The sequence below is a fragment of the Amblyomma maculatum genome, chromosome 6 (assembly GCF_055883805.1).
Source record: "Amblyomma maculatum isolate TAMU_Amacu chromosome 6, ASM5588380v1, whole genome shotgun sequence".
Lineage (NCBI taxonomy): Eukaryota > Metazoa > Arthropoda > Arachnida > Ixodida > Ixodidae > Amblyomma > Amblyomma maculatum.
The window spans coordinates 185,520,173-185,534,965 of record NC_139349.1 but is presented as its reverse complement, the minus strand read 5'-3'; the positions used below and the strand labels follow the sequence as shown (position 1 = coordinate 185,534,965).

General features: G+C 46.2%; 1 protein-coding gene across 1 annotated transcript in view; it reads left to right on the top strand.

Annotated features, from left to right (window-relative positions):
* The first annotated feature begins 886 nt into the window (after positions 1-886).
* LOC146187561 (uncharacterized) overlaps positions 887-14,793 on the top strand; it is a 201,407-nt gene continuing 187,500 nt past the window's right edge. The window contains exon 1 of the mRNA XM_084608225.1: positions 887-1,045. Coding sequence (XP_084464351.1) covers positions 887-1,045 — 159 coding nt within the window. The remainder of the gene's footprint in view (positions 1,046-14,793) is intronic.

Genomic DNA, 14,793 nt, shown 5'->3' with positions numbered 1-14,793 from the left:
AGCTGCGTTAAGCTATTCCAATGGCATTGTGGTGACCACCAGTAATATAGATTGTGGCGCTAGCAGGGTATGCTGTACTTAAAGATGGTAAAGTGACATTGTAGGTGGCTGGCAGGTGCCAAGCAATCGGCTACATCACCTTGACAACAGGCTAACTCAAACGGTTTGACGACCTCTGCTCTGCTTGAAGGATATCTGCTTTCAAAGTTGAGTGGAATCCCGTCATAAAATCTCAAACAGCTAACTGCATAAATAATTATACCAAGGTCACATTTATTACCTCTCACAAAATTGTTGTCAATGTTGTGACAAGTGAAAAAGAGCGGAAACAGAAATTGCAGCAAAAATTTGAAATGGTATATCGAGCGAATATTTCTTGGTAATTTGCAGTTCAAACCTAGGACAATGAAAAAAAAAATACTTCTTCCCTAGCACCTAATCACCCCTGATCTTAAATCCCAATCCACCGTGTTACACACTTATTGAAAGCCAAATGTCAGGACTACCTGCACTAATTCTGCTCAAAGAAATGTCATTGTGCTAATTTGTTCCTCGAGCTTATATTTAAGCGGTTTATTCTTCGCATAGTAGTTTAATGAAAAACATCCAAACATCCGGCTTGAAATAAAATTGCGCATGATAGACTTTGCAACACTCTGTGTTCCGAAGGATTGCAAAGTAACCTTGTGTTATTCTAGACCTTCTAGGAGTATTTGAAGTAGAAAGGCAAGTAATGAAATAAACACTTTGATAATTCAAATTGAGCATTAAACTAACATTGCACACCCAGCATGCATCATTTACATGCAGCAACTGAGTAAAAAAGCTGCAAAGCTGTGAGCCGTTCCCTCTTTCACTTTTTATTCGGGGATGTCTGCAGGTGAAGATGGAGCGAACAGGCCGCCTGCAGTGGTTCGTGGTGCTGTCGGCGCTTGTGCTTGCAATCAGTGCCGGCCTATGTTTCACCGAGGATCCGGTCGACAACCAGGGGCTTTTCGTGGTGAACTCGGAGAGAGCCCTGAGGCAGTTCTCTGCCGGCAACAAGGTGACCATGGTGTACGATATATATATATATATATATATATATATATATATATATATATATATATATATATATATATGCACACAGGGAGGGGGTTGCGGTTCAAATGGGTCCGGGGCGACATAGAGGTAAAAGAGATGATACACGGTAGAACAACGGTGAACTTTATTCTGACATTTCAGCAGAGGTCCGGCCTGAGGAACGCCAAGGCATTCCTGAGCCTTCCTTGACAAAGGCCGGACCTCGGCCGAAACCTCGGGTTAAAGTTGACCGTTGGTCTACCGTGCGTGCTCTCCTTTTCGTTTATATATATATATATATATATATCTGTGTGTGTACCATTGTGCTTTAATCTGTGTCGCGTATTTCTTTTTCTTAATGATATAATAATTTCCGCGTCGTACTATTTTGTTTGTTCATATAATAATTACCTTTGTATTTTTTGCCTGTTTCCTTACATTTTATGTATATATTGCACTGTATAAATTTTATGTCCCCCTTACACAATGCCTAATGGGCCTGTAAGGTATTTTCATATAAAAAAAACATGAAGGAAAGAAGCCAACAGTCGGCGAGGCCAAGAAAAGTGTTGGGGATGGTGGTTTATGTATTTTTTTTAATGTTTACTTGGATAATCACAGAAATCAGTAATGTAATCTGTTTAGGGGAAAGATACTTAAACACAAAGTAGAAGAAAAAACAACGTGCCGATGGTGGGAACCGAACCCACGACCTCCGAATATCGCGTCCGGTGCTCTCCAAACTTCATATGGTGTGAAAATTGCTGGAAAACGTATCAACAACCTTAGATATGCGGATGATACCACTTTAATGGCAGAAAGTGAAGTGGAACTCAAGAGACTTCTGATGCGCGTACAAGAAGAGAGTGAGAAGTTTGGGCTTAAACTGAACATCAAAAAGACAAAGATCATGGCGTCTTGCCCTATCAAGTCCTGGAGCATCAATGGACAAGAAGTGGAAGCTGTGACAGATTTTCTCTTCTTGGGCTCCAAGATTACCTCGGAAGGAGACTGCAGCCATGAAATTAGGAGACGCCTGCTTCTGGGAAAGAGAGCAATGGTTAGCCTTGACCGCCTAGTAAAGAGCAGAGACAATAGTCTGCCAACCAAGATCCGTATAACTCGTGCTATGGTCTTTCCAGTTGTGATGTATGGATGCGAGAGTTGGACTGTGAAAAAGGCTGACCGCCGAAGAATTGACGCGTTTGAATTGTGGTGCTGGCGAAGACTCTTGAGAGTTCCTTGGACTGCCAGAAGATCAAATCAGGCGATATTGTCGACCATAAACCCTGACTGCTCATTGGAGGGTCAAATTCTAAAGTTAAAACTCAGCTACTTTGGTCATCTGATGAGAAGAGAGGAGTCGCTGGAGAAAGATTTGATGTTGGGAAAGGTTGACGGTCGCCGGAGAAGGGGTAAGCAACGAACGCGATGGTTAGATGCATCCTCGAGGCACTGCAGATGAAGGTATGTGATGTTAGGAAGATAGTGAGAGACCGGAAAGCGTGGCGTGAAATGGTCCATAGGGTCACGAAGAATCGGACACGACTGAACGACTGAACTGAACTGCTCTCCAAACTGAGCTACATCGGCCGCTGTCCCCCCTGCTACTTGCTTGGGTATTTATGTTGTCTGTATACGAACCTTGAGAGTGTCCATCAGCTCCACCCTCAACCATAGCGGCGGACGTGGAACGTCCTTTGTTACCGCCAGCGTCACGTAGAACGTGATCAAGAGCGAGGGCGAAAGCTGTGCTAGAACCCTCTTACGTTACCTATGGCTTCAAGACTGCCAGAACCGAGACTCCCGTAAGCTACAAGCAGATCAATTAAGGGGAAATGAGGGTGCTCGTTATAACACATGAAGGAAAGAAGCCAACAGTCGGCGAGGCCAAGGAAAGCGTTGGGGATGGTGGTTTATGTATTGTTTTTTAATGTTTACTTGGATAATCACAGAAATTAGTAATGTAATTTGTTTAGGGGAAATATACTTAAACACAAAGTGGACGAAAAAACAACGTGCCGATGGTGGGAAACGAACCCACGACCTCCGAACACTCTCTAACCGCTCTCTAACCGATCAGCCGCTCTCTAACCAGGGACAAGCGTGACGCTTTGGAGGCTTTACTGGTCAAGTATTCTTCCATATTCGATTTTTCGGAGCCTAGCGACTCACGGTGCATTCCCGTGACACGTACGCGGCATCGCATTGACACAGGCTACTCACACCCAATTCGACAGAAGCCGTACAGAGTGTCACCAACAGAACGCCAGGTTATCAGTGAGCAGGTTCGGGATATGCTGGAAAAGGGTGTTATTCAAGAGTCATGCAGTCCCTGGGCCGCCCCTGTAATTCTGGTGAAGAAGAAAGATTATACATGGCGCTTTTGCGTCGACTATCGCCGTCTGAATGCTGCAACAAAGAAGGATGTGTATCCCCTTCCGCGGATCGATGGCGCCATAGATTGTCTTTTCTCGGCATCATATTTTTCATCCGTCGATCTGCGATCGGGATATTGGCAGATCCCTATGCACCCTGACGACAAGGAAAAAACGGCTTTTATCACACCCGATGGCCTGTTTGAATTTAATGTAATGCCTTTCGGGCTTTGCAGTGCTCCTGCAACTTTCGAGAGATTTATGGACTCTATCCTACGGGGACTAAAATGGCAAATATGTATGTGCTATCTCGATGATGTCGTCATTTTTGGCCGGACATTCGAAGAGCACAACGAACGCCTCGCTCTCGTGCTTGACTGCTTCAAAAACGCCGGTCTAGTACTTAATTCGAAGAAGTGTCGCTTCGGTGAGCGTCAGATTTTGGTACTAGGACACCTCGTCGATCGTGAAGGCGTCAGACCTGACCCTCAAAAGACCGCGGCCGTTGCATCGTTTCCAACACCTCAGAACGCGAAGGAACTCCGAAGTTTCCTAGGTCTGTGCTCATATTTACTCCGCTTCATTCCCCATTTTGCTGACATTGCTAACCCGCTTACGTGCCTTCTCCACAAAGACGCTCCCTTCGAGTGGACATCAGAGTTTGACTCTTCTTTTTGCCAGCTCAAGTTTTTACTAACATCACATCCGATTCTCCGGCATTTCAACACTTCTGCTCCAACGGAACAGCACACGGACGCAAGTGGTGTTGGCATTGGTGCTGTGCTGATTCAGCGTTACGGCGACAAGGAACATGTTTTTGCTTACGCCAGTCGTTCCTTAAGCATACCTGAACGCAATTACACAATCACTGAGCAGGAATGCCTCGCGGTAGATTTCGCCGTTCAGCGGTTTTGCTGTTATCTATACGGGCGGCCCTTCACAGTGGTCACTGATCATCATTCCCTGTGCTGGCTGATAAACCTCCGTGACCCATCTGGCCGTCTTGCACGGTGGGCAATCCGTTTACAAGAGTTTCATTATGCAGTTTCGTATAAGAGTGGACGCCGGCACGCTGACGCAGACTGTCTCTCACGTTTACCGCTTCCCACGACGGAATGTGACGCCGACAATTTTGATCATTACATCGCTGCGGTTTTACCTCCATTCCCCGATACCCGTACGTTCCGCACTGAGCAGAGGAAAGATGAGAATCTCCAACCATTCTTTACCGCTGCAAGGGACCCTACAGCTTCCAGTCCCTATTGTATACGGAGTGGTCTTTTGTACAAAAAGAAATATTCTCCCACTGGTCTCCGCTACCTTCTGGTGGTGCGCGTCAGCCTACGCTCCTCTGTTTTGCGCGTTATGCACGACGACCCCACTTCGGGACACCTGGGATCTGCGCTGATGCTCTATCGCATCCAAGAACGTTTCTACTGGCCCCGGATGCGTGAAACCACTGAGAAGTATGTGGCTAGCTGTGCTCAGTGTGCGAGTCACAAACACCCCGCCGGCACTCTTCCTGGTCTTCTTCATCCGGTGACGCCTCCAAGATCCCCTTTTGAGAAATTCGGGGTAGACCTCTTGGGACCCTTTCCCAAGTCTCATTCTTTCAACCGCTGGATCGTCATCTGCACTGATTACCACACTCGTTACTGTGAGACGGCAGCCCTTCCATCGGCTACTGCACACCAAGTCTCCCTTTTCCTGCTGCACTTTGTTATACTGCGCCATGGGCCTCCCCGAGTGTGATCAGCGACCGAGGGCGTCAGTTCACCGCTGATGTTGTCGAAGAACTCCTTCGTTTGTGCCAAGTGCATTTCCGACATTCTACCCTGTATCATCCGCAAACAAATGGGTTGACCGGGCGAACCAACCGGACACTCACCAACATGCTTTCAATGCACGTCGCCGCCGACCACAAGGACTGGGACACTGTGCTACAATTCATAACGTACGCATACAACACCGCCCAACAGGAAACAACAAGTTGACGTCCATTCTTTCTCCTCTATGCCCGGTCTCCTCGACACATCCTCGACACCATCCTCCCGTTCTCCGCAGACGACGAACCTGAGATTGCTGAGATCCTCTGCCGGGCTGAAGAAGCCCGCCGGATAACCCGCCTGAGAGCTCTCTCCTCACGAAAGCGGTCGAAATCCCGCTACGACGACCACCATCGCCGCGTCACCTACCTCCCTGGAGATATGGTCTGGCTTTGGCGTCCACTAAGGAAGCGTGGCTTAAGTCAGAAACTGCTCGCGCACTATATCGGTCCCTATGTTATCCTCCAGGCAATTAGTGACCTCACCTATCGGATTGCGCGCCTTACCAAAAGTGGCCGACGTTCTTCATGAACTGAGCTTGCCCACGTCGCGTGTCTGAAACCCTGTCATCCTCGTGCTGACGATTGACTCGCCCGGAGGGCTTCGCCTGCGACGGGGGAAGTGTTACGGACTTGTTCTCTAACAGAGCACGGAGGAAGAAAGCAAGAAGAGGAAGGAGAAGTGTGCGCGCCCGTTCGACCTTTCTCTTGTGGCACTTGTGTCGTTCCCGCTAGCCGTGTGTACCTAGCGTACTGAACCGACTAGAGCGTCTCAGTCGCGACGCTAAGGGCGTAACAATATTATATATATATATATATATATATATATATATATATATATATATATATATATATATATATATAATCTTTATTTAATTAAATTAAGGCAGACACTCCCAGTAGGATCTCTTAGTTCAGGAGCCCTCTGTGTGTTCCCTGTATCTTGGCCCGCTCGACCAATTGGAGCCGATCTGCGTGTTGGTGGCCAGAAGGGCGGCATCCCAGGAGCAAGGAGTGTGATTTTTGATAGGAAGAATGCGGGTGGGATGTGAGAATTCCCATAGGTAATGGTAGAAAATGGGTAGAGTAGTATTGCAAGTTGCGCAGTAGGGGGGGAAGACCATGGGGTGAAAGATGTGGGCAAATGAGGAGAACGGAACGTGCTGTCAATGTGATTGAGCGTGTGATGCGGTGACGGGTACGTGACGCGGCTACGTCGATAGTGGTGAAGAATTGTAGTGTAGTCAAGAGGTTCGATGAGGGTGCATACTGAAGACTTGGGGAGCGGGGGGGGGGCATCCACCGGTGCCCGGAAGCTCAGTTCTTGGGCAAACGCATGAGCGCGCTTATTTCCGAGGATGTCCTTGTGCCCAGGTACCAATGTGAGGATGATGAAATCTGGAGAGTTAGGTAGCGTAGACGGCATTCTAGCAGCTGAGTGTGGGAGTGTCCCTCGCAAGAGATATCGGTGTACTGTTTGGAAGTCTGTACTGTCTGCAACAGACTGATGTTTGGGATAGCGTGTGTGATGGCCAGGCATTCGGCCTCGGCGATGCTAGTTCATTGGATGCAGACGCATTGAATCCTGGCGTTGAGTACTGCTTGAAGTTAAAGTTGTTGCTCGGCTATTTGGTTCATGGTCGTACAGGAGAAAAGTAAGCCCAAATGAGACGAACACAAGATAGGAGACAGGACAATGCGCTACTAGCAACTGATTTGTTTATGAAATACCTGCCTTGTGTTCGTCTCCTGTGCGCTTACCTTTTTCCCGTAAGAGTACTGCTTAGAAAGACACGAGGCCCAGCCTGCGCGACGGCCTTTGTGGTGTTCAGGATGCATATTTCGGTTGAAGAGTTTGAGTTCTAGGAGGCTTCGCAGATGCGGGGTAACGGCTGTTTAAGTGGGAGGAGAGGAATCATGGGTATTGTAGGCCACTGACTGTAGGAGGTGAGTGCCTGTAGGTGTTGTGCGGAGTCAAAGTTGTTGCACTAGAAGGGCGTCTCTATGATCGCCTCGACATTGTTGTGTAGGCCTAACTGAAGAAGCCGAACCGTATTGGTATGACGAGCTAAATGGAGGGCAGCTTTACCAACTGAGCGTGGTCTGCACTGTCCCACCGAGGCTGGACGCCGTAACAATGCGCCTGCTGGCGCTGCGCCAATAAAAAGTGATAAGGTGCTCCGGCGGTATCCGCGGCGAGCATATGATTTATGACCACAGTGATAATCTAAAAACACCGACAGCAAGTGCAACGCAGCATAAAGCGGCGCAAAGTTTTCAGGAATAAAACGAGAATGAAAGCAGCGGAGGCTGCTTAGAAAACTTCTTCAAGTGGTCAGCTTGTAAGCAGACTTCGCATCAGTTGAAGCGTTGGTCGGAGGCCACTTTTCGACCACTGAAATGGTTGACATTGTACGTGCCACCTCAGCAGCATGGTTGTAGGTGGATGCGCATCCTGGTTGCCCTCGCACAATAGTCTTGAGTGGGTGCACCCTCAACGCCAAAGATGTGGCTCACTTCTCAGTGGAGCGTTTGGCATCTAAGGCCAGCATTGTGATGCTCTTCTGCTTGTACAGTTCTCAGAAAGCAAAACATGTATCGGTAAAAGGCATGCCTGCACCAAGCAGTGTCTGATTTTTAACGCGATTTCTGTAACTGGTGCCTAATCAAATGCAAGGAGCCCTGAATTTTTAGACAGCGTGATGTGGATTGATAAAGCGCGCTCCTTCTACGGTAAATCTGCACAATGCCCATCATTGTTAAAGCTTCGTTAAACTTCAAGCTGGGATAATCGGTAATGGCTTGCTGGAATCAGTTTTGCGTTAAAAACCACACGGACACAAAGAACACGACACACAAGGGACATCCTCTACTGGGTGTCCCTTGTGTGTCGTGTGCTTTGTGCCCGTGTGCTTTTTATTGCTAAAAATGATTGCAGCAAACCCATAACTGGTCAACCGCCAACCCACACTGGGTACGAGGACAAAGACGTCAGGTTCGGTGGTGGCAAATGTGTGGTCTGGGTTATTTTAAGGACGTATTGTAGGCCCTTACTTTAATGACGGGAAACGCAACCTGCAACAACAGCACAGAGCGCATCCTAAATGATGTGGTCAAAAACGTGGCTTCAGTACATCCGCTTAATGGACTGAAATTGATGTTTTCACCATGATGGGGCTGCTGGAGCACACTCATTTTCTGGCGTTTTGGGCGTTGTGCACACGAACTTTCCCAGGCAGTGAATTGGGCGTTGTGGACCGACTGCTTGGCCTGCGAGGTCCCCATATTTACCTCCTGTGAGCTTTTTCCTCAGGGATACGTGAAGGATTTATTTATTTACTTCATATTGCAGATAATTGCACAGATCCAGGCAGAACAAATACGCAAGTAGATATTAGAAACACAAAAGCATAACGTAAAATGAACAAAATAAACAACAAGAAACATGCAGCATGATTATGCGCTGTCTGTCATTGTGCCGGAAGATTCCACTCTGCTATGGTACGTGGGAAAAAGGAAACTTTAAATGTGTCAGTTCCAGCAAAGTATGGAGTAAAGGCCCTAGGATGATGAATAAGGTTTATACGACGCAGCTCTGCGGCTTTGGTGACCTGTAGCATGGAATTACTGTGGCCTTGACAAGCATTCCGCAGGACATGATTGAGCGCTCTGTTCGCGCGATGAAAGATCGTTTTTTTTTTCTTTTTGCTGTCCATTGCCTCTAAAGGACAGCTCTTCGGGATCTTGATGTTATGCACCTGTATTGTACGGGGGCGATGGATGGAATGCGAACAAAGCAGAGGCACTTCGTTATTCGCATTTAATTTTATCGCGCTTTTATTGTTGGTGGTTGTAGAAATACGCTAGGACGCCTCTAAAGTGTTTTCATCACTACCCAGGTAAAAGCGAGATGAAAATAAATTCGAACCGCGGAGAGCATAGGCTTTGCGTTGTTCGCGTTTCTTTCCATCGCGATACTACACACAGCGTAATTTCTGACTAAAGCATGCATATTTTTTATTACACACGCGCAAATTTTCTGCCTTCTAATAAAGTGATTTTTCTGGAATACTTTTAATTCCTAATGGCTGCACTGTTGAATACATTGGACACATTTATTAAAGGTCTTAGATTAAATTTAGTCCACTTGAGCGTCACTACCGTCCGCCTAAATGTTCCTAACTTGTTAAACCTCTTCATCCTTGTAAAGAGGACCTGCGTAGCTTGGAAACAAAACCCATAAACTTACGTCAGCATACTGTTAGGTCCTGTGTTTCCTTTCCTTTTTATGTTAAAAGCTATCATTTGGAAAAAGATATCACCACAAAAGACTTTATACGCGTCGTTTGCTGACTCGCATTTTGTTAAATACGAATGAGTCCCTGCTTGTTATTATAATGTAAAACAAATTATTCCTGTTCATGTACTTACATACTAATACTATTGCTGTGAAAGCGAGTCTCTGAACAGCCGTGGTGGATGCTTTAACAAATTTCACACCTCTCAAAAACTATTAAATATCCAAAAAATAAACGGGAAGGAAGCGGGAAAGGCAAAGGCGGGAAAGGCATTGATGGTTTGGTAATACCTTTTGCTCGCAAGAAACACCTTGCGAGCAAAAGGTATTACCACACCATCAATGCACCCCACAACCCTCCTCTCTCAACTTATACGGTGGCGTACACAGACGCCTCCTGCCTTTGTGACATGTTCGCCGGCGCATATGTCCTCCATTCCCCGCATCTTGCGGACCCCATATGTTACACGTGTGAACATTTTAGGAACCCTCCCAGCCCAACCGTACTGGAAATCACGCCCGTCATGCCGCTTAGACATTCATGCAAATGCTCTCCACCAACAACTAACCATCTACGTGGACTAACAAAACGCTTTTCGATCCATCAACAACCGCACCATACCCGTTCACATACGAGACAGTCTCGAAGGGCCACTTTTAGCCTTACGCCCGGCCAATGTAAGTCTAAAGTAGATCACTGGTCATTCGTGGATCTCCGAAAGTAAGCTGTGTAAAAATAAGCTGCGCGATATTAATAGCCGGCTTCCGGTGATGCCCTGGGTCAGCCCACCGAGAAAAGGCACACGCTCTTAACACACCCTCAAGGAACCGCGACATATGAAGCTAAAGGAAGATTTTGCCCGTGTTCTGGCGCCCCCACCCAGTCTCCACAATTTCCAGTCCCCACGGCCCCCACCCACGCGCCTTTACTATTATCACATTTGAGCGAACTTTCGTGCCGTAACTGCCCCTATATGTATGCGAATCTTGAACACTGTATCTTCCTTTCTCCTGCCGCCATAAAAGCCTCACACTATCCCTACACTACCCCTACACTATCCCTACCCCCACCTATGTACTTCCCTGCCTGGTTGGAACCTGCTCCACCGAAGGCCTTGGTACAACAGGCCACAGATCTGCTGGACATTTAATTTGTGCCCTCAATAATGTTTAATATGACTATCAACCATCAATTTTCAACCTGGAATAAAAGGACGTGGCGTTAAATGAAAAAGAAAATGCAAATAAGTTACTGCGTTTAAAATTACAGCGCCAGGAAAAATTTCTGGCCTCAAAGTTACCTGTAAGGAAAAATGAAAAAAAAAAATAAATAAGAACAGTACACGCGTAACTACCTGTAATTTAGTTTCTGCATGTAACGAAGTTTCTTCCGACGCGGGCCGGTGCCTCCCCTTACGGAAATCCCATATCTGCTTCAGATATGGAACATATGCTGCCAGATACAAATATATAAGGCAGCAAATAAGTCCTTATCTGGGCCAGATAAGGTCATATATGTGCAAAATGTTGCCCTTATATGGCTCAGATTTGGCCATATCATGCAACATATATTCCATATCTAAACGGCTAACGGGACCTTATATGGCTTGATCAGGGGCATATATGGTATCCTCGCGACCTTATGTGGCCTGATAACGGGCATATATGGCATCGTCATGACCTTATAAAGACAGACCAGGGCCATATATGCCTGGCATCAACAGGACTTTATATAACCTCATCGGGGCCTTAATTATGTAGGTGCCATAGTTATTGTATATTAGCAATATATGGCCTTCGTCTACCTTCTGCAAATATCCAATATTGGCATCATGTGGTCGAGCTTCAATTTTTCTACACTCAGCATGGCCTGCGTGTTAATCGTATCCAATTTAGAAAATAGCTACGACTCATATTTCAAACATTCTGCAGATTTCGCTGCACTATAATTATTACACCATGTGTACCTTAATCCAGGAGGGCGCTGGGTTATAGCTACATGCTCTTCTTTCCGCCTACTAACTCGCATTTTCATTTAAAATGCGGCCGCAGTCCGGTGCACAAAAGCATGGTCGGTTAAGTTGAGCGATTCAAAATATCAAGAAAATGATGGCAAGTTCAGTATACGGCCCCCTCCGCGCTGCCAGACGGTGACTCACCCTCAGCGACAGCTGGCGGTTGCTTCGTCGAGGGCCGCAATGGCTAGACAGTGACTCTTCCTCTCCCGCGTTCCCCTCTTCCCTCTCAGACAGCGGCGGCCCCTGCGTCGCTGGCTCGCATTTCATCTCTCCTCCTCGCTGCCACGCTCTATACCGCGTAGGCCTCGCGCTCTCCGTTTTGTGTGTGCTTGCTTCTTTCTCCTCCCCCTTTCAACTCCTAAGCACTTGGTATCTCGTTCCTTTTCGGTGGCAGACATCGGAGTTCGGTGCGGCTGGCGGGCGTGCTGCATGTTGTGTATGCTGATGTGTGTGCGTGTGCCAGCGCCTGTTCGCTATTAGCTGTGTGCATGCAACAAAAATGCGACAGCAAACCTACAAGAGCTTCAGTCTGACCGTCGGCACAGAGGAAATTAGTGTCCAACTGCGGGTGGAAGCTGCCTCCCCAGCCTTGGCAGCGAACCTGATGGTCGATTGAGCTTTTCGGGGATTCTGCGCTGGGTGGCCCGGCCAAATTTTCACCATTGTGTCGGATCGCACCCTCATCGTGCCGCCTCATCTTCACGCCCGATCACCAAAACCGTGAGCGTGAGACTTCTTGTCGGGAACTAGCACTTGCCAGCCTCAGGATACTGTTCACTTTATTGTTTTGACGGAAAATTAATTTTCCAATCAGTAAAATGGGTGGTAATTGCCAGTATGTGATATTTTTCCGTACATTTTGTTGCTAATTTGTCTTTCGCTCTAGCAATTTTGACAAATTTCAGTGAGTGGACAGGGTCCTTCGTTGTTTATTATTAATATTATTATTATTTGCACTACCTAAGTAGCTTCATGCTTGATTTGGTTTTGGGGCAGAGTTGCCGCTGTCATGATAAATGCCATCGGACATGCTTTTTTTGTTTTCTCTCCTAATTTGAAAAGCAACCACGAGTTAGGCGCGTTCGCTCATTTTGCACTGCAGTCTCTGCTTAAGGTAACACCAGTACTTCCTGACAGCCTATATGTACTTTGCGAAAGTAAAGGTATTATCAGCAGTCCCAGCAGTGTGTGTTTTATCGCCCTACGGTTTAGCGCTACCTTTTCCGGGTCCCGACAAACCTTTAAATTTCATTTTAATAGTTTAGTTCCATTAATAGCCGTTTATTTTATTTAGCTTCACAAGTAAACCAGCTCAAACTAAAAGCATTTACTGGTTAAAGCTCTGTGTGTAAATGATCAGAATAAAAATGTAATATCTAATTTAATAGGTCAATGTATTTCACTTTAGCTTCTCGTGTAGACATTATTCTGTTCAGATATCTCATTAGTTTCTTATAGTATCGCGCGTAAATGAGTAGAATCTCAATATTTACTAACTGATGAGCATGTCTTTGACCCTCGGTATACACACGTAATTCAGGACCGTCTTTGAGCGATTCCATATAGGCAGGGAAAAATGAAACCCTGTGGTTTCAAAGCTATTTTCCTGTAAGGTTTGAAATAAAAGGGGAAATTCAGGTTTCCCTTGGCAAGCTTGATTGAGCGTGCGTTTAGCTGGAATACTGAAATTGTTTTGTGTGTGTTGTAATAAAGTGTTATGTTGATATGCAGATATATAGACCTATAGTTCAAAACCTAACTGCCATGCGGGCTAGATCTTTAAATCAGGAATTGGGTAGATAAGGCATATCTGACCAGATATGCCTTATCTGGTACTCAAAATCAGGAATTGGGCAGATCAGGCATATACAACCAGATATGCCTTATCTGGTACTCGAAATCAGGAATTGGGCAGATATGCCTTATCTGGCCCAGATCAGTCCTAATATACCATATCTGCCCAATTCCTGATATACCTGATCTGGATTTTTTTTATAAGTCCAGATATGGCATTTCCGTAAGGGTCGGCCAGAATGTCATCATCATCATCATCATCAGCCTGACTATACCCACTGCAGGGCGAAGGCCTCTCCCATATTTCTCTATTAACCCGGTTCTGTGCTAGCTGCATCCACTTGACCCCTGCGAACTACTTAACCTCATCCGCCCACCTAACTTCCGCCGCCCTCTGCTACGCTTTCCTTCCATTGGAATCCAGTTTGTTACCCTAAGCGACCATCGGTTATCCTCTCTTCGCACTACATGTCCTGCCCATGCCCATTTCTTCTTGATTTTCATTAGAATGTCGGTAACTTGAGTTATTTCTCTGACCCACTCTGAACGCTTCCTACCTCTTAATGTTACCCCTAACATTTTTCGTTCCATAGCCCTCTGGGTTGTCCTCAACTTAAGTAGAACTCTCTTGGTTAGCCTCCACGTTTCAGCCCCATAGGTGAGTACAGGCAAGATGCAACTGTTGTATACTTTCCTCTTGAGCGATACCGGTAAGCTGCTAGTCATAATCTGCGAGTGCTTACCAAATGCGCTCCATCCCAATTTTATTCTTCTTGTTATTTCCTTTTTATGGTGCGGATCTGTGGTTACTACCTATCCTAAGTAGACATATTCGCCGACTACTTCCAGTGCTTCGCTACCTAACGTAAACTGCTGTTCCTTCCCGAGGCTGTTGAACATTACCTTAGTCTTCTGCATATTGATTTTCAAGCCTACCTTTCTACTTTTCCTATCTAGGTCCTCAATAACTATTTGCAGTTCATCCCCCGAGATGCTTAGCAAGGCAAATCAGCAAATCGCAGATTACTGAGGTATTCTCCATCTACCCTTATCCCTAACTGCTCCCATTCCAAGTCTCTGAATACTTCCTCTAAGCAAGCTGCGAATAATATTGAGGAGATCGTGTCTCCTTGCCTAACACCTTTCTTTATGGGAGTTTTGTTACTTTCTTTATGCAGAACTATGTTTGCATTGCAGCCACTATATATATATATCTTCCAGCAATTTCGCGTACGGCTTGTCCACCCCCTGAGTTCGCAATGCCTGCATCACCACCGAGGTTTCAACTGAGTAAAATGCTTTTTCGTACTCAACGAATGCTATGTATAAGAGCAGGTTATATTGCGAGCCTTTTTCTATCACCTGGTTGATATGATCGATAGTAGAGTACCGTTTCCGAAAACCTTCTTGATCCTTTGC